General features: G+C 46.9%; 1 protein-coding gene and 1 long non-coding RNA gene across 2 annotated transcripts in view; both read right to left on the reverse strand.

Moving 5' to 3' along the window:
- The window catches only part of SDHA (succinate dehydrogenase complex flavoprotein subunit A), a 294,640-nt gene that overhangs the window by 106,112 nt on the left and 165,957 nt on the right, over positions 1-22,571 (reverse strand). The window contains exons 8-9 of the mRNA XM_063922780.1: positions 16,145-16,313; positions 15,365-15,560 (exon numbers count right to left, since the gene is read on the reverse strand). Coding sequence (XP_063778850.1) covers positions 15,365-15,560; positions 16,145-16,313 — 365 coding nt within the window. The remainder of the gene's footprint in view (positions 1-15,364; positions 15,561-16,144; positions 16,314-22,571) is intronic.
- Positions 3-15,347, reverse strand: LOC134927807 (uncharacterized). The gene is made up of 3 exons (XR_010177738.1): positions 15,033-15,347; positions 2,322-2,576; positions 3-372 (listed from the first exon to the last, which is right to left on the reverse strand). It is a non-coding gene; the product is annotated as an uncharacterized LOC134927807 (long non-coding RNA).

Genomic DNA, 22,571 nt, shown 5'->3' on the forward strand with positions numbered 1-22,571 from the left:
AGTAAATGAATTCCAGATCAGTCAAGATTACAAAATGTTCTGTACGTTTCAAAAGAAAAGAACAGGCAACATGGATACATTTAAAACATTTAAGTACATAAGGGGCTTTTAAAGACCAATATAACCGTTTTATCTGTAGCTCAATCTGTACACCTCAGTCACATGCCTACAATAACATACTGTTGTGAAACTGTGTGTGTAATTATCAAATACTTATACTGTATAAATACTTAGTGCTGCACAATGTAGTTTTCCAATATGAAGCAACCGGCCTTTTTATCGGTAACATTGTAGGATGCTTTGCTCACTGGGTGGTGCAATTTACACATGAAGAATTATCATTACAGGATACTTCAAGAGCAGAAATTGCCTCTGTAAATAGAAACATTACAGGAGTGTTTTATTCTCACACCTACTCCAAAACTGATATTTGTAATAAATGTTCACCTTTCAGAAGAGAACCATACATGGTTTCTGTCAAATCTAACTCTGCCTCTTTTGTAGGCACAATCTCAGAAATGTCACTAACTGCTCAGTTAACTGTCAAAAGCTACAAAAAAATGAAGAAAAGAAAAAAAAAAGGGGGACACAGCAACATCAACATCAACATAACATTTACAAGCAAAAATACTGCAGGAACAATTCCCAGTTATGGAGTACAATCCTGTGCCCCATTAACACCAAAACTCAAATTTTCTTAAGGAAATTGCTAAAATAACAGTGAAAAAATGTAAAACAGATCAGGAGGCAGCTAGTCAGAGAAACACAAGGGCACTGCTGCTTGGAGAGCCGAGTGCTTAAGACTGGCACCTACCAAAACACTTTGCATAAAGAAAGATCTTGAAGTGTGTGAAAGACTAAATTTCTGTCTTTGTTAATTGTTCTATGAAAGTCTGGTTAAAGAAAATCCAAATGGTTATTTGCTGACAGTACAGAACAAAACTGGATAATGACCATCATAAGGAGCCCTGCCCTTCACAAGTGGTAGATCCAGAGAAATAAACACTAATATTAAACCCCAGCTTCAACCCGTGTTCTGTGCCCAAGGTCCGAGTCAGGTTCAAGCCAGGGTTTATGTATGAAAGGAGTATAAAAGAGCGACTTGTTAGGTAGGATGATAACCAGGATAGGACTCTGACCTGAATAAATACAGATTGTAAATGTTTGTATTAATAGAGAGTATGCAACAGTGTGAAGTGTAGTAGAGAGATCTAACAGAATTATAAGCGATTCATTAGACTGATCATTGACTCCTTAGTCTGTACAGTCTCTGTGATGCATTGGGAATGAAAGCCTGACTGAAATGGGTTAGGCAAAATATGATGAGAGTGTACGGAAGCCTCTCAAGAAGCTTGGAGGGGCAATAGAGCAGAAAAATGGGACAGTAAATTAAGAGACCATTTGGGTCACAGGTTTTTTTTGTTTTGTTTTTCAGAATAGGAGTAACCACCACTAGGTTGAATAATCATAAAGACATTGGAGAGGTTATAGGCTTTAGCTAAGGTTGGAACAAACACAGGATACAGGCAACAGGGAAGATTTACTAAAGCTTCTAAATCAGACAAGTGGAGGTGTTGCACATAGCAAGCAATCAGATCCTTTTAATTTTCTAGGATTAAAAAGAGAAATAATAAAGAGAATATTAGTTGTTAAGGGCAACACCTCCACTATTCATTTTTATAGACTTTAGTAAATATACCCCCATCTGATATGGTAGGGTATTATATCAAGACTAGAGGTAAAAGACCAGTAAGGAGGAGAAAAAGAAAAAAAAAGAGAGAGAGAGAGAAAGAGAGACTTAATTTTTATTTGTGGCAAAATGAGTCAGAAGATGTAGATTGGGTAGTTTTAAAAATCCATTACATATGCAGTGTAGGCTGGATGTTTTTTTCCTCTAGTGAGTCTCCAGAGAAAAACACTCTTGACAATTTCTGAAAGCAAACCGTTTAATTCCAACTAAATCTGTCTTTGGTGACCGTTTTCCTCATTCTTAGGAATTATGTTCTATCTTTTACCTTACAAAATGTATAGTCCATCACGATATGTGAAATTAACATCAGGGCAATGATGGACAACCCACAAGACCATTATATTTTAGCACAAAGAAAGCTCAACAGTGAGAGTAGTATTTCTATACTGGTGTATGGGGTACTACTATAACAGTCTTATTCAAGGTTATACCTTGACTCTCTGTGGGGTCAAGCCATAAGAAATGGTCCAGAATTAAATTCATTGGTTGTTTGACTATTTTTTTTTTTTGTGTGTGTGGTGACCCCTGTAAGTTAGTAGTCAGAAACCACCATTACTTTATTTTTATTTACCTTCATATGAAGATGGCGGCCATTTATGTATCATGGCGTATGACATTTTTCACTGTTGTGGACGTTTGGGGTAAATGCAATATCTCTGCCCAGAAAAGTCATAGAAAGCTGGGATAAAAACTCATTGCAGCAGACATCGGCAAATGTGTATGCACTTGCCAATGTTGAGGTCCCGTCGCAGGCGATGTTGCATTGTGCAGACATCACACTGATGTGTACATAGCCTTAGAAAGTCTGCCTTCCAATTCTCTATTCCTGGAATAAATATTGCAGATATTGTTGGTACATGGATCTTTGCCCAAGGCAGGATCTGAAACGCTTCTCTAATTGGCAGGGACCTTTTTGTTATCCCATGGTGATTTATGTATGCTACTTCTGTGTTGTCTAGTCACAATTGCTAAGCCAGAAATCTTAGACTGAAACAAAGCAGCCACCACTACTCATCCTCTGACTCCACCAACCCCATGGCTAAGGAAATATGCATTTGTTTCATAGCAGTCCAGAGCACAACTCTGGTTGCTTCAGGTAAGGAGAGGACTTGACGATGGTAGGAAGAAATGGGATGATAGAGGGGTGTGGGTTGATAGATAGACAGTGTCTAGTTAGACAGTCAATAGATAGACACCATATGTTAGAGCAGTGGTTCCCAAACTTTTTTGAATCATGGCGCCCTAGAGTATCAGAATTTTTTCACGGCACCCTTAGGCCAAAAGTTTCTTATTGAGAATCTTAGAAAACAATAAGTAATTTATGTTTATGTGTCATCCTTAGTTTCTTTAGTGTGGTGCGGGACAATATTTGCTTCTGTTTGTCCTCGTATTTTATAATTGGCAGGCACAAGCACTGGTTTTGTCAATTACTTTGACAAGAAATAGTTTGAATTGATCCTGGACCACCAATCCAAGGCACCCCTGCTAGTATCCTGAGGAACCCCAGGGTGCCACGGCACACAGTTTGGGAACCATTGTGTTAGATCCATTAGGTCGACAGGGTCAAAAGGTCAACATGAAAAAAGGTAGACAGGGTCAAAAGATTGTCAGGGTCAAAACGTTGACGTGAAAATGGTCGACACAAAAAAGTAGACACCACTTTTTTTGCATTTTTGTGGTTTGTGTGGATAGTTTTGTCATCTGGGACCCCCAATTGTAGAAAGGCATACCCTTGCTGGGCACGCTTCGGGCTCGGTGGCTCGCCTCAAGGTTTATAACCAACTCTATGCCAAAATGGATAGAGAAGGTATGAAATAGTCCAAACACATGTTAAAAAAACAAAACAAAAACATTTGTCTCCTTTTTTCATGTCGACCATTTTCATGTCGACCTTTAGACCGCGTCGACCTTTTGACCTAAAGTCTGTCTAACATATGGTGTCTATCTATTGACTGTCTAACTAGACACTGTCTATCTATCAACCGGTTACCTGATAAAGGGGGGGAAAAAATTAGTGCAAGTTTAAAAGTAAAAAATAAAAAAAGTATGCCAGCTAACCTAGTGCTGCTGACCCAGCTTCTTCAGAACTTAATAAAAACTGAGGAATGGGTTTGAGGAGAGGAGCTTATACTGTATAAAAAATTTTTTTACTTGAAGCCCGAGGTGCATGGCTTCATCACCCAGTGGTCTGTGCAAAAACCGTGCTGGGGGCATAGGTACTTGGACCATCTCCAAAAGGAGAAGGACCCCGTTACTCCCCAACCCGTCAGAGCCAAAAGGGCTACTGAGGGGAAAAAGGATCTTCAGGTACCCCCTTGCCGAAGCGCAGAGGGACCCCTCTAGTCCCCAACCCTCGAAGCCAAAAGGCCCCTTATAGGGCAATGGTCTTCACACTGCCCTCCGCCTCAAGGCTCGCGGTCGTCCCTTTCACCCCGGGGTTAGCCGAAACTTCCCCCCAAGAAACAGAAAAAAAAAAAAACTTTCAGCCCTCCCCAAAAGGAGGGGGCCTCGGCTACATGGGGAGAGGGTGGCCCATAAGTCTCACCAAAACCCCGCCAAAATGTGAACACACACACGAAACACATAAAAAGGTGTGGTGAAGTGCAAAAAAAGTGCAAACACACGTGAAAAATAAATAAACAAACAAGTCCCAGCCAGAAGGCCGAGGGTTATAAAAAAAAATTATCCCTGCCCTTATACTGTATACCTAAAAAAAAAAAAGTTTACATATTAAGTGTTGGCTCCTCAACCCTCACTAATCCCATGGTCTAAAACACAGGTTCTCAAACTCGGTCCTCAGGACCCCACACGGTGCATGTTTTGCAGGTCTCCTCACAGAATCACAAGTGACATAATTAGCTCCACCTGCAGACCTTTTAAAATGTGTCAGTGAGTAATTAATACACCTGTGCACCTGCTGGGTTACCTGCAAAACATGCACTGTGTGGGGTCCTGAGGACCGAGTTTGAGAACCACTGGTCTAAAAGTGTCCCCCAGATTTAGGAAGGAGAAAAACTTATGCTGGATAAACACTATAAAATTATCTTTCCAATCTTTGTGGTTGGAACGGAAATCTGGTAATGTATGGGAGCAAATGACAATTAACCATTTGCTCTCAAACACTCGAAAATAGACAAAAATGGACGTTCAGATAAATTGGTTAAATCAGTTTGATTTAACTAAATTATCCAAATTACCATTTTGTCAATTTTCCAGCTTTTGTGAGCAAATGGATGGAGATCGCGTCTGCTGAGGAAGTCCGCTTCCCAGTTGTCTACTCCTGGAATGAAGATTGCCGACAGTGCCAACGCGCGTTTTTCCACCCAGAGGATGATTCTTGTTACCTCAGACATTGCAGCTCTGCTCTTCATTCCGCCCTGTCGGTTTATGTAAGCCACTGTCATTACACTGTCCGACTGCACTTGACTGGGCCGATTTCTCAGAAGATGGGCCGCTTGGAGAAGACCGTTGTAGATGGCTCTTAATTCCAGAATGTTTATCAGCAGGCCGAATCCAGACTTGACCACCTTCCTTGAAAGGTTTTCCCTTGAGTGACTGCGCCCCAGCGACTTGCATCCGTGGTTAGAAGGTCCCAGTCCTGACTCCCAAACCTGCGGCCCTCCAGAAGGTGAGGTAATTGCAACCACCAGAGGAGTGAGATCCTGGCCTTTGGCGACAGACGTATTCTCTGGTGCATGTGTAGATGAGATCCAGACCATTTGTCCAGGAGATCCAGTTGGAAGGACCGAGCATGAAACCTCACGTTCTGCAGAGCCTCATAAGAGGCCACCATCTTCCCCAGAAGGCAAATGCACTGATGAACCGACACCTGGGCTGGCTTCAGGACATCCCGGACCATTGTTTGCATCACAAACGCTTTTTTCTCTGGAAGAAACGCCCTCTGCACTTCCGTGTCAAGGATCATTCCCAGAAATGACAACCTCCTGGTTGGTTCCTAATGTGATTTTGGAAGATTCAGGATCCAATCAGGGGGGGTCATTCCGACCCATTCGCACACAGCGGTTTTTCACTGCGGTGCGAATGGGTGTGCAATGCGCATGCGCGGCAGCTGCTGTGCGCGTGCTCGACGTTGCCCGGCGACAGCGGCGATCGCTAAGAAGATTGACAGGAAGGAGGCGTGGATGGGCAGATCAGGACCGTTGGAAACAGTTTTCCTCGAAGGGTGAGTAAAACGCAGGCGTGTCCAGGACAACGGAGGGCAGAGGTATGACGTCAAAGCCGGGCCCATCATCGCTGGATCCATCGCACAGGGTATGTCCAGCCCTAGTCTACTTCTGCTTGAATTTTTTTTAGCTTAGCAGGGCTGCACAAGAGATCGCAGCCCTGCTAAGCTAAAATACACTCCCCCATAGGCGTGGACCATTGATCGCAACAGCAGCTAAGTTGCTGGCTGCGATCAACTCGGAATGACCACCCATGTTCCTTGAGAAGTTGGGTCGTGAGAGCTATGGACTGTTACAGCTTCTCCTTGGACGATGCCTTTATCAGCAGATCGTCCAGATATGGAATTATGTTCACCCCGTGTCTGCGGAGAACCATCATTTCCGCCATCCCCTTGGTGAATACACTCGGTGCTGCGGAGAGGCCGAATGGCAGGGCCTGGGATTGAAAATGACAGTCCAACAGTGCGAATCGTAGATAAGCCTGATGCGGCTGCCAAATCGGAACGTAGGAGGTACGCATCCTTGATATCCAGGGGTACCAGGAATTCCCCCTCCTCCAGACCGGATATCACCGTCCATAGAGACTCCAGTCTGAACATGAACTCCCCCAGAAAGGGTTTTAGTGATTTTAAGTTCAGAATGGACCTGACCGAACTATCCAGTTTTGGTACAACGAAAAGGTTCAAATAGTAACCGTTGTGTTGCATCTGGGGAGGAACTGGTACAATAACCTGTGCTTCCACACTTCTGGATGGCTCCCTATAGGGTAGCCCTGTCTGCTGGCAAAGCTGGAAAGCTTGATTTGAAGAACTGGTGAGGAGGGAGATCCTGAAATTGCAGCCGGTATCCATGGGACACATTACCTTGTACCCAGGGATCCAGGCCAGGCGACACCCAGACGTGACTGAAATGTCTGAGTCTGGCCCCCACCGGCCCTACCTTCAAGCCGCGCGGTCCACCGTCATGCTGAGGACTTTGGCGTACCTGAAGCAGGCTTCCGTTCCTGGGAACCTGCAGCAGCAGGTTTCTTGGATTTTGGTCGACCTCCTCTAAAGAAGGTGTTGGACGCTTTGGCCTTTCTTGTTTTAGCAACCCAAAAGGACTGTGATGCAGCTGAAGAAAACGGTTACTTTGTAGCAGGTGCAGCTCAGGGGAGAAAAGGTGACTTACCCGCTGTAGCCATGGAGAGCCACGCATCCAACGCTTCCCCAAAGAGAGCCTGACCTGTGTAGGGTAGGGTCTCCACACCTCTCCGGGATTCCACGTCGGCAGACCACTGGCGCAGCCACAGTCCTCGACGAGCTGAGACAGACATGGAAGATATTCCTGCAGCCATTGAACCCAGGTCCTTCATGGATTCCACCATAAATCCTGCAGAATCCTGAATGTTACGTGAAAACAATTCAACGTCACTTTTATCCATTGTATCCAAATCCTCAAGTAACGTGGCTGACCACTTAACTATAGCTTTGGAAATCCATGCACCGGCAATAGTAGGCCGTAGTATCGCCCCTGAAGCAGTGTATATAGATTTGAGCGTAGTATCAATTTTGCGATCAGCCATCTCTTTTAAGGCGGTAGATCCTGGGACAAATAAAACCACCTTTTTGGAGAGTCTGGATACAGATGTGTCCACTATGGGTGTGTTTTCCCATTTTTTCCTATCCTCCTCAGGGACGGGGAAAGCAACCAGAACCTTTCTAGGGATCTGGAATTTTTTCTCTGGGTTTTCCCATGCTTTTTCAAAAATAGCATTTAATTCTTTGGACGCAGGGAAGGTTAGCGAGGCTTTCTGGTCAGTGAAGTAAGCCTCCTCAACCTGCTCAGGTGTTGTATCAGCAATATTCAACACGTCCCTGATAGCCTCTATCATCAACTGCACCCCTTTTGCAAGAGATGCAGCACCCCCGCAGCACATCCCCATCACCATCTGCCGTGTCAGAATCGGTATCCGTGTCATCTTGCATAATCTGGGCAAGAGCACGTTTGTGGGAACCTACAGAGGGGGTCCTGAGGTAACAGAAACGGACCAAACTGCCATAAAGTTCTGTAAAACCTGAGTTGCAGATTCATTCTGTGCAAACCTAGTACAAATCTGAGTTATCATAGATTTGATAGAGGATAACCATTCAGGCTCCCTTGCTGGTATCTACGCTAAAATAGTCCTCTCAGGATGATCTCATTCCATGTAATCAGGATTGATTACATGGAATGAGATCATCCTGAGAGGACATATCCTCTGCAGCATATGACACAGAGTCCCTGGACATAGCTAAATGGAGACCACAGACACTCCACACACACACACACACACACACACACACACGGGAGACTAGACAGAGTTTCACCCCCAAAAATGGCAAGAGAGACATAGAGATTGGAGCCAACCCACACACAGCGCTTTCAATGGTATAGAGAGACCCCAACCAGCGCCGACTGTGCACCTTAATAGGTTACACAGTCTTTACACAGCCTCCCCCCCCTTCTACAACCCCCTGGTACAGTAAGAGATAGCTGGAGTTGCTGTGGAGGGACTGCTCTTCACTGACAGGGTTTCTGCAGGTAGGAAAATGGCGCTGAACGCTGCTGGGTCCGCTCTGAGAAGCTCCGCCCCCTTAATGGCACTGTCTTCCCGCTCTTCTGGAGATTATACTGGCCTGAGGAATTGTGCTGGCAGCAATACCTAGACCCCGACAGGCTTGAGAGGTCAGTGTAGGGTGTGGGCGCTGGCTCAGGGCACCCCTCACAGCGCCGCACAATGTACTGCTGAGCACCGGAGCGCAGTTAGTATTGCGCTCCATACCTTGTTGCCGCCATCTTCACACCAGCTCCCCACTTGCTAGGGGGGCTGGTGACTCACTCGCCACTGATCTTCTGGCTCTGTAAGGGGGTGGCGGCATACTGCCGGGTTCAGCGATCCCCTTTGGCGGGGAACGTTCTATCCCTTCAGGAGCTCAGTGTCCTGTCAGCGGAGATAGTGGCTCAGACCCCGCAGGGCGGACACTACACCCCCCCCCTCAGTCCCACAATGCAGGGAGGCTGTTGCCAGCAGCCTCCCTGTAAAAATAAGAATTTACTTACCGATAATTCTATTTCTCGTAGTCCGTAGTGGATGCTGGGACTCAGTCAGGACCATGGGGGATAGCGGCTCCGCAGGAGACAGGGCACAAAAATAAAGCTTTAGGATTAGGTGGTGTGTACTGGCTCCTCCCCCTATGACCTTCCTCCAAGCCTCAGTTAGGATACTGTGCCCGGACGAGCGTACACAATAAGGAAGGATATTGAATCCCGGGTAAGACTCATACCAGCCACACCAATCACACCGTATAACTTGTGATCTGAACCCAGTTAACAGTATGACAAACGTAGGAGCCTCTGAACAGACGGCTCACAACAAATAACAACCCGATTTTTTGTAACAATAACTATGTACAAGTATTGCAGACAATCCGCACTTGGGATGGGCGCCCAGCATCCACTACGGACTACGAGAAATAGAATTATCGGTAAGTAAATTCTTATTTTCTCTAACGTCCTAAGTGGATGCTGGGACTCCGTCAGGACCATGGGGATTATACCAAAGCTCCCAAACGGGCGGGAGAGTGCGGATGACTCTGCAGCACCGAATGAGAGAACTCAAGGTCCTCCTCAGCCAGGGTATCAAATTTGTAGAATTTTGCAAACGTGTTTGCCCCTGACCAAGTAGCAGCTCGGCAGAGTTGTAATGCCGAGACTCCCCGGGCAGCCGCACAGGATGAGCCCACTTTCCTTGTGGAATGGGCCTTGACAGATTTAGGTTGTGGCAAGCCTGCCACAGAATGTGCAAGTTGAATTGTGCTACAAATCCAACGAGCAATCGTCTGCTTAGAAGCAGGAGCACCCATCTTGTTGGGTGCATACAATATAAGCAGTGAGTCAGACTTTTTGACTCCCGCCGTTCTTGAAATATATATTTTCAATGCCCGGACCACGTCCAACAACTTGGAATCCTCCAACTCGTTAGTAGCCGCAGGCACCACAATAGGTTGGTTCAGGTGAAACGCTGACACCACCTTAGGCAGAAAATGAGGACGCGTCCGCAGTTCTGCCCTGTCCGTATGGAAAATCAGATATGGGCTCTTATATGATAAAGCCGCCAATTCTGATACTCTCCTGGCTGAAGCCAGGGCCAGTAGCATGGTTACTTTCCATGTAAGATACTTCAGCTCCACCGATTTGAGCGGCTCAAACCAATGGGATTTGAGAAAATCCAAGACTACATTAAGATCCCACGGAGCCACTGGGGGCACAACCGGGGGCTGTATATGTAGTACTCCTTTTACAAAAGTCTGGACTTCAGGAACTGAAGCCAATTCTTTTTGGAAGAAAATCGACAGGGCCGAAATTTGAACCTTAATGGACCCCAATTTGAGGCCCATAGACAATCCTGTTTGCAGGAAATGTAGGAATCGACCCAGTCGAAATTCCTCCGTGGGGGCCTTCCTGGCCTCACACCACGCAACATATTTCCTCCAAATGCGGTGATAATGTTGTGCAGTCACCTCCTTCCTGGCTTTTACCAGTGTAGGAATGACCTCTTCCGGAATGCCTTTTTCCTTTAGAATTCGGCGTTCAACCGCCATGCCGTCAAACGCAGCCGCGGTAAGTCTTGGAATAGACACGGTCCCTGCTGAAGCAGGTCCCGTCTTAGAGGTAGAGGCCACGGATCCTCCGTGAGCATCTCTTGAAGTTTCGGGTACCAAGTTCTTCTTGGCCAATCCGGAGCCACTAGTATCGTTCTTACTCCCTTTTGCCGTATAATTCTCAGTACTTTTGGTATGAGAGGCAGAGGAGGGAACACATACACCGACTGGAACACCCACGGTGTTACCAGAGCGTCCACAGCTATTGCCTGAGGATCTCTTGACCTGGCGCAATACCTGTCCAGTTTTTTGTTGAGGCGGGACGCCATCATATCCACCATTGGTTTTTCCCAACGGTTCACAATCATGTGGAAGACTTCTGGATGAAGTCCCCACTCTCCCGGGTGTAGATCGTGTCTGCTGAGGAAGTCTGCTTCCCAGTTGTCCACTCCCGGAATGAATACTGCTGACAGTGCTATCACATGATCTTCCGCCCAGCGAAGAATCCTTGCAGCTTCTGCCATTGCTGTCCTGCTTCTTGTGCCGCCCTGTCTGTTTACGTGGGCGACTGCCGTGATGTTGTCCGACTGGATCAACACCGGCTGACCCTGAAGCAGGGGTTTTGCCAGACTTAGAGCATTGTAAATCGCTCTTAGCTCCAGTATATTTATGTGAAGAGACATCTCCAGGCTTGACCATACTCCCTGGAAGTTTCTTCCTTGTGTGACCGCTCCCCAGCCTCTCAGACTGGCATCCGTGGTCACCAGGACCCAGTCCTGTATGCCGAATCTGCGGCCCTCTAACAGATGAGCACTCTGCAACCACCACAGCAGAGACACCCTTGTCCGTGGCGATAAGGTTATCCGCTGATGCATCTGCAGATGCGATCCGGACCATTTGTCCAGCAGATCCCACTGAAAAGTTTGTGCGTGGAATCTGCCGAATGGAATCGCTTCGTAAGAAGCCACCATCTTTCCCAGGACTCTTGTGCATTGATGCACAGACACTGTCCCTGGTTTTAGGAGGTTCCTGACAAGTTCGGATAACTCCCTGGCTTTCTCCTCCGGAAGAAACACCTTTTTCTGAACCGTGTCCAGAATCATTCCCAGGAACAGCAGACGTGTCGTCGGGGTCAACTGAGATTTTGGAAAATTCAGAATCCACCCGTGTTGTTGCAGCACTAGTTGGGTTAGTGCTACTCCGTCTTCCAGCTGTTCTCTGGATCTTGCCCTTATCAGGAGATCGTCCAAGTAAGGGATAATTAATACGCCTCTTCTTCGTAGAAGGATCATCATTTCGGCCATTACCTTGGTAAAGACCCGAGGTGCCGTGGACAGTCCAAACGGCAGCGTCTGAAACTGATGACAGTTTTGCACCACGAACCTGAGGTACCCTTGATGTGAAGGGCAAATTGGGACATGCAGGTAAGCGTCCTTTATGTCCAGGGACACCATAAAGTCCCCTTCTTCCAGATTCGCTATCACTGCTCTGAGTGACTCCATCTTGAACTTGAATTTTTGTATGTACAGGTTCAAAGATTTGAGATTTAGAATAGGTCTTACCGAGCCGTCCGGCTTCGGTACCACAAATAGCGTGGAGTAATACCCCTTTCCCTGTTGTAGGAGGGGTACCTTGACTATCACCTGCTGAGCAAACAGCTTGTGAATGGCTTCCAATACCGTCGCCCTGTCTGAGGGAGACGTTGGCAAAGCAGACTTTAGGAACCTGCGAGGGGGAGACTTCTCGAATTCCAACCTGTAACCCTGAGATACTACCTGCAGAATCCAGGGGTCCACCTGTGAGCAAGCCCACTGTGCGCTGAAATTCTTGAGTCGACCCCCCACCGTTCCTGAGTCCGCTTGTAAGGCCCCAGCGTCATGCTGAGGGCTTTGCAGAACCCTGGGAGGACTTCTGTTCCTGGGCAGGGGCTGCTTGCTGCCCTCTCTTACCCCTTCCTCTGCCCCGAGGCAGATATGACTGTCCTTTTGTCCGCTTGTTCTTATAGGAACGAAAGGACTGCGGCTGAAAAGACGGTGTCTTTTTCTGTTGGGAGGGGGTCTGAGGTAAAAAAGTGGATTTTCCGGCAGTTGCCGTAGCCACCAGATCCGATAGACCGACGCCAAATAATTCCTCCCCTTTATACGGCAATACTTCCATATGTCGTTTGGAATCCGCATCACCTGACCACTGTCGCGTCCATAAACTCCTTCTGGCAGATATGGACATCGCATTTACTCTCGATGCCAGAGTGCAAATATCTCTCTGCGCATCTCGCATATAAAGGAAAGCATCCTTTAATTGCTCTATAGTCAATAAAATACTGTCCCTATCCAGGGTATCAATATTTTCAGTCAGGGAATCCAACCAGACGACCCCAGCACTGCACATCCAGGCTGAGGCGATGGCTGGTCGCAGTATAACACCAGTATGTGTGTATATACTTTTTAGGGTAGTTTCCAGCCTCCTATCTGCTGGATCCTTGAGGGCGGCCGTATCAGGAGACGGTAACGCCACTTGTTTTGATAAGCGTGTGAGCGCCTTATCCACCCTAGGGGGTGTTTCCCAGCGCGCCCTAACCTCTGGCGGGAAAGGGTATAATGCTAATAACTTTTTTGAAATTAGCATTTTTCTATCTGGGTTAACCCACGCTTCATCACATACATCATTTAATTCCTCTGATTCAGGAAAAACTACAGGTAGTTTTTTCACCCCCCCACATAATACCCCTTTTTGTGGTACTTGTAGTATCAGAGATATGCAAAGCCTCCTTCATTGCCGTCATCATATAACGTGTGGCCCTACTTGAAAATACGTTTGTTTCATCACCGTCGACACTAGATTCAGTGTCTGTGTCTGGGTCTGTGTCGACCGACTGAGGTAAAGGGCGCTTTACAGCCCCTGACGGTGTCTGAGACGCCTGGGCAGGTACTAACTGGTTTGCCGGCCGTCTCATGTCGTCAACTGATTTTTGTAATGTGCTGACATTATCACGTAATTCCATAAACAAAGCCATCCATTCCGGTGTTGACTCCCTGGGGGGTGACATCACCATTATCGGCAATTGCTCTGCCTCCACGCCAACATCGTCCTCATACATGTCGACACACACGTACCGACACACAGCAGACACACAGGGAATGCTCTTATCGAAGACAGGACCCCACTAGCCCTTTGGGGAGACAGAGGGAGAGTTTGCCAGCACACACCCAAGCGCTATAATATATATGGGAACAACCTTATATAAGTGTTGTTCCTTATAGCAGCTTAAATATATCCAATATATCGCCAAAAAATGCCCCCCCTCTCTGTTTTACCCTGTTTCTGTAGTGCAGTGCAGGGGAGAGTCCTGGGAGCCTTCCTCACAGCGGAGCTGAGCAGGAAAATGGCGCTGTGTGCTGAGGAGAATAAGCCCCGCCCCCTATTTCGGCGGGCTTTCCTCCCGTAGATTTAGATAACTGGCATGGGTTAAATACATACATATAGCCTTAATGGCTATATGTGATGTATTCTTTTGCCATAAGGTATTAAAATATTGCTGCCCAGGGCGCCCCCAGCAGCGCCCTGCACCCTCCGTGACCGCTTGGTGTGAAGTGTGTGACAACAATGGCGCACAGCTGCAGTGCTGTGCGCTACCTTCATGAAGACTGAAGAGCCTTCTGCCGCCTGTTTCCGGACCTTCAATCTTCAGCATCTGTAAGGGGGGTCGGCGGCGCGGCTCCGGGACGAACCCCAGGGTGAGACCTGTGTTCCGACTCCCTCTGGAGCTAATGGTGTCCAGTAGCCTAAGAATCCAATCCATCCTGCACGCAGGTGAGTTGAAATTCTCTCCCCTAAGTCCCTCGAAGCAGTGAGCCTGTTGCCAGCAGGACTCACTGAAAATAAGAAACCTAAAAAACTTTTTCTAAGCAGCTCTTTAGGAGAGCCACCTAGATTGCACCCTGCTCGGACGGGCACAAAAACCTAACTGAGGCTTGGAGGAGGGTCATAGGGGGAGGAGCCAGTACACACCACCTAATCCTAAAGCTTTATTTTTGTGCCCTGTCTCCTGCGGAGCCGCTATCCCCCATGGTCCGGACGGAGTCCCAGCATCCACTTAGGACGTTAGAGAAATAATAAACTCTAAAATAAATTTTACTAAAGAAGATCTGTAGAGCTCCCCTATCTGTGACCAGCTCCTCCGGGCACATTTTCTAAACTGAGTCTGGTAGGAGGGGCATAGAGGGAGGAGCCAGCCCACACTCTCAAACTCTTAAAGTGCCAATGGCTCCTGGTGGACCCGTTTATACCCCATGGCACTAATGTGGACCCCAGCATCCTCTAGGACGTAAGAGAAAGAAAGTTAGGGATTTAGTTAAGCATAGATACACCTGACTAATAGGCTGCTTGGTTAAGTAGTGAGAGCAAGCAAACCAGAAGTCTTTCTATTAGCAAGGACACAGATATTACTGCTGGAGGTAGCTTGGGTAAAGGAAGTACCACTTGGATGTGACTAGTGACTCTTCAGAAGGTATATTCCTCTGCAAAAGCAAAATAAACACTGGATGTCTGAAAAAAAAAATATAGAAGAAAAAATGAAAAGGGAACAGAAGGCAAATTTAGCACAGGTGCACAGCACTAAGGATTCTAAGCTATGGCTTGCAGAAAGACGTGAACTTGTGTCTAACCTTTTGGAGAGAGGGCAGATATGCTGCCCATGTCCCCAAGTGTAATGCATGGCAAACAAAAAGATAAAGATGTAGCCTTTAATATCTGAACACAAAGTGTGCAGGATGACCGTGTAGGAAATGGACTCACAATATTTACTGTACCTGTCCCTTATAGTTAGTTGGGATTCCCCCCATGTTATAATGAACTGTGGGTAGGACTGGTATGGGCTCCTTGGTAACATCAACTCCAGCAAATATCATAGCAGTCTCTGAGATGCCTGGTAGACGGGTAGCCAACTGTTGAGGTGGAAGGTGGTGAAGCTGTAGATAGACGTGGTCTTTGTCTGGTCCGCAGCCTCTTTAAAAAAAGGCAGAAGTAAAATTATGAGGAATATGGAAAACTAGTTGTTAGAATATAAGCATAAAAACAAAATTAACCACACAACGCATATATACACACACGGGTGGTATTCATGTGACAGCCGGTCAGCTGACCGACAGTCACATGACCTCCTCCACTAGCCCGACAGCTCACTATCCCGATGGTCGGCATGCCGACCAACAGGGACTATTTCCACTCGTGGGTGTCCACGACACCCATAGAGTGGGAATAGAACCCGTGGCGACCGCAGGTCGCCACCGAGCCCGCAGCGTGACGAGCGTAGCGAGCCCGCAAGTTGCTTGCTGCACTCGCCCCTCCCCGCCGGGATCCCGGCGTCGGTATGCTGCCCGGCGGTCTCCCAGTACTACACCCTACACACACACACACACACACACACACACACACACATATATATATATATATATATATACACATACATATACACACATACACACACACACATATATATAAACACACACACATACATACGTATATACACACACACACACACACACACACACACACACACACGTGTAATAACATTTGTGCTTTCTACAAACCTTCCTTCACGGAGCTCAATGGTCATAGAACGGGATACAACATCACGGGAAGCCAAGTCTTTAGCTACAGGAGCATATCTTTCCATAAACCTTTCACCTTCACTGTTGATTAGAATGCCTCCCTCACCACGGCAACCTTCAGTAATTAGGCAACCAGCACCATAAATACCTGCAGCAACATAATACATTATATTATAATATATATATATATATATATATATATCTATCTATATACACGTGTGTGTGTGTGTGTGTGTGTGTGTGTGTGTGTGTGTGTATGTGTAATATATATATAAATTATATGTATATATATATATATATATATATATATATATATATATATATATATATATACATATACACACACACACACACACACATACATATACACACACATATACGTACGTACATACATACACCTGTATATAGAATAACGGGGGAAATAGGAACCAAGGTAAGTGAACTACGTGTTTTAAACCGGTAATAGCAACACAAATCTTAATACACCCCTCAACTATAACACACAAGTGGTAGTAATATAGTACGTTGGAGTGAATATAGTGCCTAATGATGTGGGAAAAAAAATAGGATTTTAATACCTAGCCAGTGGTGCACTTTAAATTTCTTTCACTGGGTGTGCTGGCTCCTCCCCTCTATGCCCCCTCCTACAGGCAATCATAGGTAAAACAGTGCCCGAAGGAGAAATTACATACTTGAGAGAAGGAACATAACAATAAGTATCGTGAGATTTACACACCTGCACACCATAACATAACCGGGCCAGCAACATAACAGCAACAGCTGAACAGGTAAAACGGAACAGAGAGCCTGCAGAAAGTCACCGCACAGAGACGGGCGCCCAATATCCCTTATGGAGAAAAGGATTTACCGGTAGGTATTAAAATCCTATTTTCTCTAGCATCCATAATATATGGATTGGGGACACATTAGTACGATGGGGATGTCCCAACGCTTCCAGAATGGGCGGGAACGTGCGGAGAGATCTGCAGCACCACCTGCCCAAACTGGGTATCCTCTTTGGCCAGGGTGTCAAATTTGTAGAACTTTACAAAGGTGTTCTTCCCTGACCAGGTAGCAGCTCGGCATAGTTGCAAGCAGAGACTCCACGGGCAGTCGCCCAGGAAGACCCTACCGATCTAGTAGAGTGGATCTTCAGAGACTTAGGAACAGGTAAGGCTGCCGACACATAGGCCTGTTGGATAGTCAGCCTAATCCAACGAGCAATGGACTGCTTAGAAGCCGGGCAACCCTTCTTCTGCGCATCATAGAGCACGAACAAGGAATCAGTCTTTCTGATCCGAGCAGTTCTCTTGACATAGATTTTCAAGGATCACACTGCATCCAATGCCTCCGGAGGTTGATTCAAGTGAAACGTAGAGACCACCTTCGGCAGGAACTGCTGCCTAGTCCTGAGCTCCACTCTGTCCTCGTAAAAGACCAAGTATGGACTTTTACACGATAAGGCCCCCCAATTCCGAGGCACGTCTAGCAGAAGCCAGGGCCAGTAACATTACCGTCTTCCACGTGAGGTACTTGTCTTCCACCGTCATCAGAGGTTCAAACCAGGAGGACTGCAGAAAAAGTAACACCCAAACACCTATAACATCCAAATCCCAAGGTGCCGTAGGCAGCACAAATGGAGGTTGCATGTGAAACACCCCTTGCAAGAAGGTCTGAACTTCTGGCAAGAGAGCCAACTTCTTCTGGAAGACGGCGGAAAGAGCTGAAATCTGGACCTTAATGGATCCCAGACGTAAGCATTTATCCACTCCAGCCTGCAGGAAACTAATGAATCTTCACAAGTTAAAGTCTGCAGATGGATGTGTGTGTTCCTCACACAAGGAGACATATCTCCGCCAGATATGATGATAGTGTTTTGACGTAACAGGTTTTCTGGCTTGCACCATAGTGGCAATGACCTTTTCGGAAAGCCCTTTGTGAGCTAGGATGTTCCGCTCAACTTCCATGCAGTCAAACGAAGCCACCGTAAGTCCGGGTAGATGAACGGTCCTTGGGGAAGAAGATCCCTTCTTAATGGAGGAGGCCAAGGGACTTCTACGGACAAGTCCAGAAGAGCCGCGTACCACGCTCTTCGGGGCCAATCTGGGGCAATCAAGATTGCTTGAATTCCTTGATCCCTGAGCCTCTTGAGAACCTTTGGGATCAATGGAATCGGAGGAAATAAGTAGACTAGCTGGAAAGACCAAGGCGATGTCAGCGCATCCACTGTGCTCGCCGGAGGGTCTCTGGTTCACGAGCAATAGTGGCGAAGCTTCCTGTTGAGGCGAGACGCCATCATGTCGATCTGTGGGCATCCCCATCTGTCGATCTGTTGAAACACCCGAGGGTGTAGTCCCCACTCCCCTGGTTAGAGATCGTGGCAACTCGGGAAGTCCGCTTCCCAGTTGTCCACTCCCAGAATGCAGATTGCGGACAGTGCTCTTGCATTTCTTTCCGACCCAGAGGAGAATCCTTGACACTTCTTGCATGCAGGCCCTGCTTTTTGTCCCTCCTTGTCGAATGATATACGCCACAGCCGCGGCGTTGTCTGACTGAACCTGGATTGCCAGATTCCTAAGCAGAGGGGAGGCCTGAATCAGAGCATTGTAGAAAGCCCGAAGTTCCAGAATGTTGATCGGAAGTAGGGCCTCTTGGGCAGACCAACTGCCCTGGAACTGCGCCCCCCTGGGTGACAGCTCTTAGACTTGCATCCGTCGTGAGGAGGACCCAATCCTGAATCCCGAAGCGTCGACCTTCCAGAAGATTGGAAGACTGTAGCCACCACAGGAGAGAAATCCTGGCCTGAGGTGACAGCTGAATCATCCGGTGATGGGAACTGGACCGCTTGTTCAGGATGTCCAATTGGAACGTTCTGGCATTGAACCATCCATAATGTATCGCCTCGTACGATGCCACCATCTTTCCCAATAAGTTTATGCAAAGATGAATGGACACTCGAGCAGTTCTGAGGACCATGCCAACCATTTCCTGGAGTGTTCTCGCTTTTTCCACTGGGAGGAACACTGTGTGCTACAGTATCTAGTAGCATACCCAGAAACAGGAGCCGCTGAGACGGTTCCAGGTGGGACTTCTGTATATTGAGGAGCCACCCGTGGTAAGACAGAACTTGGATAGTGCGATCTACATGGAGCAGTAGAAGCTCCCGGGGGACTCGCTTTTATCAGGAGGAGATCGTCCAGGTAAGGAACAATATTGACCTCCTGGACTCTGAGTTGAAACATCATTTCCGCCACCACCTTCGTGAACACCCTTGGAGCTGTAGACAGGCCATAGGGTAACGCCTGGAACTGGTAGTGATCGTTCAGCATGGCAAACCTCAGATGGCCCTGATGAGAAGGCCACATTGGGATATGGAAGTAGGCATCCTTGATATCTAGAGACACTAGGAACTCCTGGTGTTCCAGGCCTGCGATCACTGCTCTCAAAGATTCCATCTTGAATTTGAAAACCTTCAGGTAAGGATTCAAGGACTTCAGATTCAAAATGGGTCTCACAGACCTGTCTGGTTTTGGTACTACGAATAGGCTGGAGTAGTAACCTTGTCGATACAGGGGCACCGGAACAATGACCTGGGACTGGACCAACTTTGTGATAGCCAGTAGCAGCGTTACACGCATATTTTCCAAAGCAGGTAAACTTGATTTTAAAAATCGTTGGGGAGGAGCAAAGTCGAACTCCAGCTTGTAACCCTGAGAGATGAGGTCCCTTACCCAGGCATCCTAGCAGGAACCTTCCCAGATATGGCTGAAGCGGCATAACCGAGCTCCCACCACGAGATCCTCTCGGGGTGGGTGTGCACCGTCATGCTGAAGCTTTTGCAGAAGCTGAACTGGTGCTCTGTTCCTGACAGCCGGCAACGGCTGGTTTCTTATGCTTACCTGTTGCCTCTAGCTGTGTTGGAAGAACCCCTGGCCGTAGATCGAAATCTGGTGGACCCAAAGGACTGGGTAGACAGTCCCGGGTATGTACATCAAGCAGGCGGAGCCCCAGAGAGAAGAAACGTAGTTTTTACAGTAGTAACCTTGGAAATCCATGCGTCTAATTCACCTCTGAAGAGCCATTCACCTGTAAATGGAAGAGATTCCACATTTCGTTTGGAGTCAGCGTCTGCAATCCACTGACGCAACCATATGGCTCTGCGTGCAGATACAGCCGTAGCAGTGGTTCTAGCATTAATATTGCCACTATCTTTTAGGGAGTCACAGAGGACTCAAGCTGTGTCCTGAATGTGTTTTAGGAAAGTAACTGTAGTAACAAGGATCATATCCCCCGAGAGACCCTCCTGAATATGAAGAGCCCAGGAATTAATTGCATGTGTAATCCAGCAACCTGCAATGACTGGTCTTTGAAATACCCCTGCAACAGTGTAGATATATTTCAGTGTGGCCTCAATTTTTATATCCCCCGGGTCCCTTACCGTAAAGGATCCTGGGGCAGGGAGTACCACCTTTTTGGAAAGGCGAGAGACAGCTACAGCTGGAGATTCTTCCCAGAACTTTCTGCCTTCAGGGAAAGGTATGCAAAAATCGTTTTGACACCTGATATTTTTTATCAGGAGTTTTCCAGGCTAATTTAAACAAATCATCTATTTCCCTATTTCCTTGTAATCAGGAAAAGAGACCGTCAGTTTGTCCTGTGGGAGGAAAAATGTTGATTTGTAGCATCCTCTAGGGGGAGCTTTAGAACATCCCTTATAGCCAAATTGAGGGGTTCAATAACCTGTGCAGGGGTGGAGTCCACACTTATGGGGTCCACATCATCCATTATATCATCATCAGCATCTGATAGGCGTGCAGGTAAAGCACGTTTATGTGCACCTGTAGTAGACACAGGGAATGGGGGCATTAGCCCTGACAGCTAGACTTGCTACTGCTTGTTGCAGTTCTTGTGTTTTATTGGCATTAGCAGTTAAATTAAGATGACATATCAGACATCATATTTTTGATAGCCCCCAGCCAGGAGGGCTTGTGACTCTCCCCCACAGTGTCAGCATTTTGTCATGACTGACTACTTTGCTCACATGATAAGGTGCCAGATGAGAGAGGGGAGAATCTGGCATTACAAACACTGCATAATTTTTGTTTTACCATTATGGAGTAACACACAATAACTAGTGATGAGCGGGTTCGGTTTCTCGGAATCCAAACCCCCCCCGAACTTCACCCATTTTACATGTTTCCGAGGCAGACTCGGATCCTCCCACCTTGCTCGGTTAACCCGAGCGCGCCCGAACGTCATCATCCCGCTGTCGGATTCTCGCAAGATTCGTATTCTATATAAGGAGCCGTGCGTCGCCGCCATTTTCACTCGTGCATTGGAGATGATAGGGAGAGGACGTGCAGTGTTCTCTCAGTTTCTGTGCTCAGTGTGCTGCAAATATCTGTGCTCAGTGTGCTTGCAAATATCTGTGCTCAGTGTGCTTGCAAATATCTGTGCTCAGTGTGCTTGCAAATATCTGTGCTCAGTGTGCTTGCAAATATCTGTGCTCAGTGTGCTAGCAAATATCTGTGCTCAGTGTGCTTGCAAATATCTACGTTCTCTGCCTGAAAAACGCTCCATATCTGTGCTGCATTGTAGTATAGGAGGACAGTGCAGAATATTGCTGACCAGTGACCACCAATATTATATAGCAGTACGTTACAGTAGTCCACTGCTCTACCTACCTCTGTGTCGTCAAGTATACTATCCATCCATACCTGTGGTGCATTTTAGTTGTGCGCAGTATTATATAGTAGGAGGACAGTGCAGAATTTTGCTGACCACCTATATATATATATATATATTGTGACAAGAACACTGGGATAGTGTTTGAGGGCAGGTATATTTGTCCCAGGTTCTTGTCTTACATGTTTTAGAAAATGTTAACTTCTAGGAAAAATGCTTTTTGTTTTGTCTGAACCTTTTCAGTTTGCTGTAAAAGCTGGGTAAAGGCTCTGAGAGAGAGATAAGGCGAGTTCTAGACATTGGGCCCAGTTCGGGTCTTTGGCCTCACAGAGGGCTAATCAGGGTTTCAGCTGTGTAAGAGTGATATAGTGCTTCTAACCTGATTAGTATGGGCAGACTGCCTGGGAAGGCTGCAGGATCTGTGTGTGAGAGACACGCTTTCTGATGCAAGTAAGCTATACAGTATGTACTGAAGAACTCTGTGTTTTGTTTAGTGACAGTTAGGAACATCTTATGTTTAGTTAGTGCCGGACAGGCAAGGTATTTTTATTTTGGGGTTTGTTTTATTTTCTGTTTCAATAAAACTGGCCGGGGTCAGTTGTACCAGAAACTGGACTTGTGTTGTTCCTCAGCTGCTGCGTGCTGCCATATTCCCCAGGAAAAGGCACCTTGCACCCCTACAGTGTTACAACTTGGTGGAGAATGCGAGCAGGCCGTTCTG

The sequence above is a fragment of the Pseudophryne corroboree genome, chromosome 5, assembly GCF_028390025.1.
Source record: "Pseudophryne corroboree isolate aPseCor3 chromosome 5, aPseCor3.hap2, whole genome shotgun sequence".
In the NCBI taxonomy this organism is placed as follows: domain Eukaryota; kingdom Metazoa; phylum Chordata; class Amphibia; order Anura; family Myobatrachidae; genus Pseudophryne; species Pseudophryne corroboree.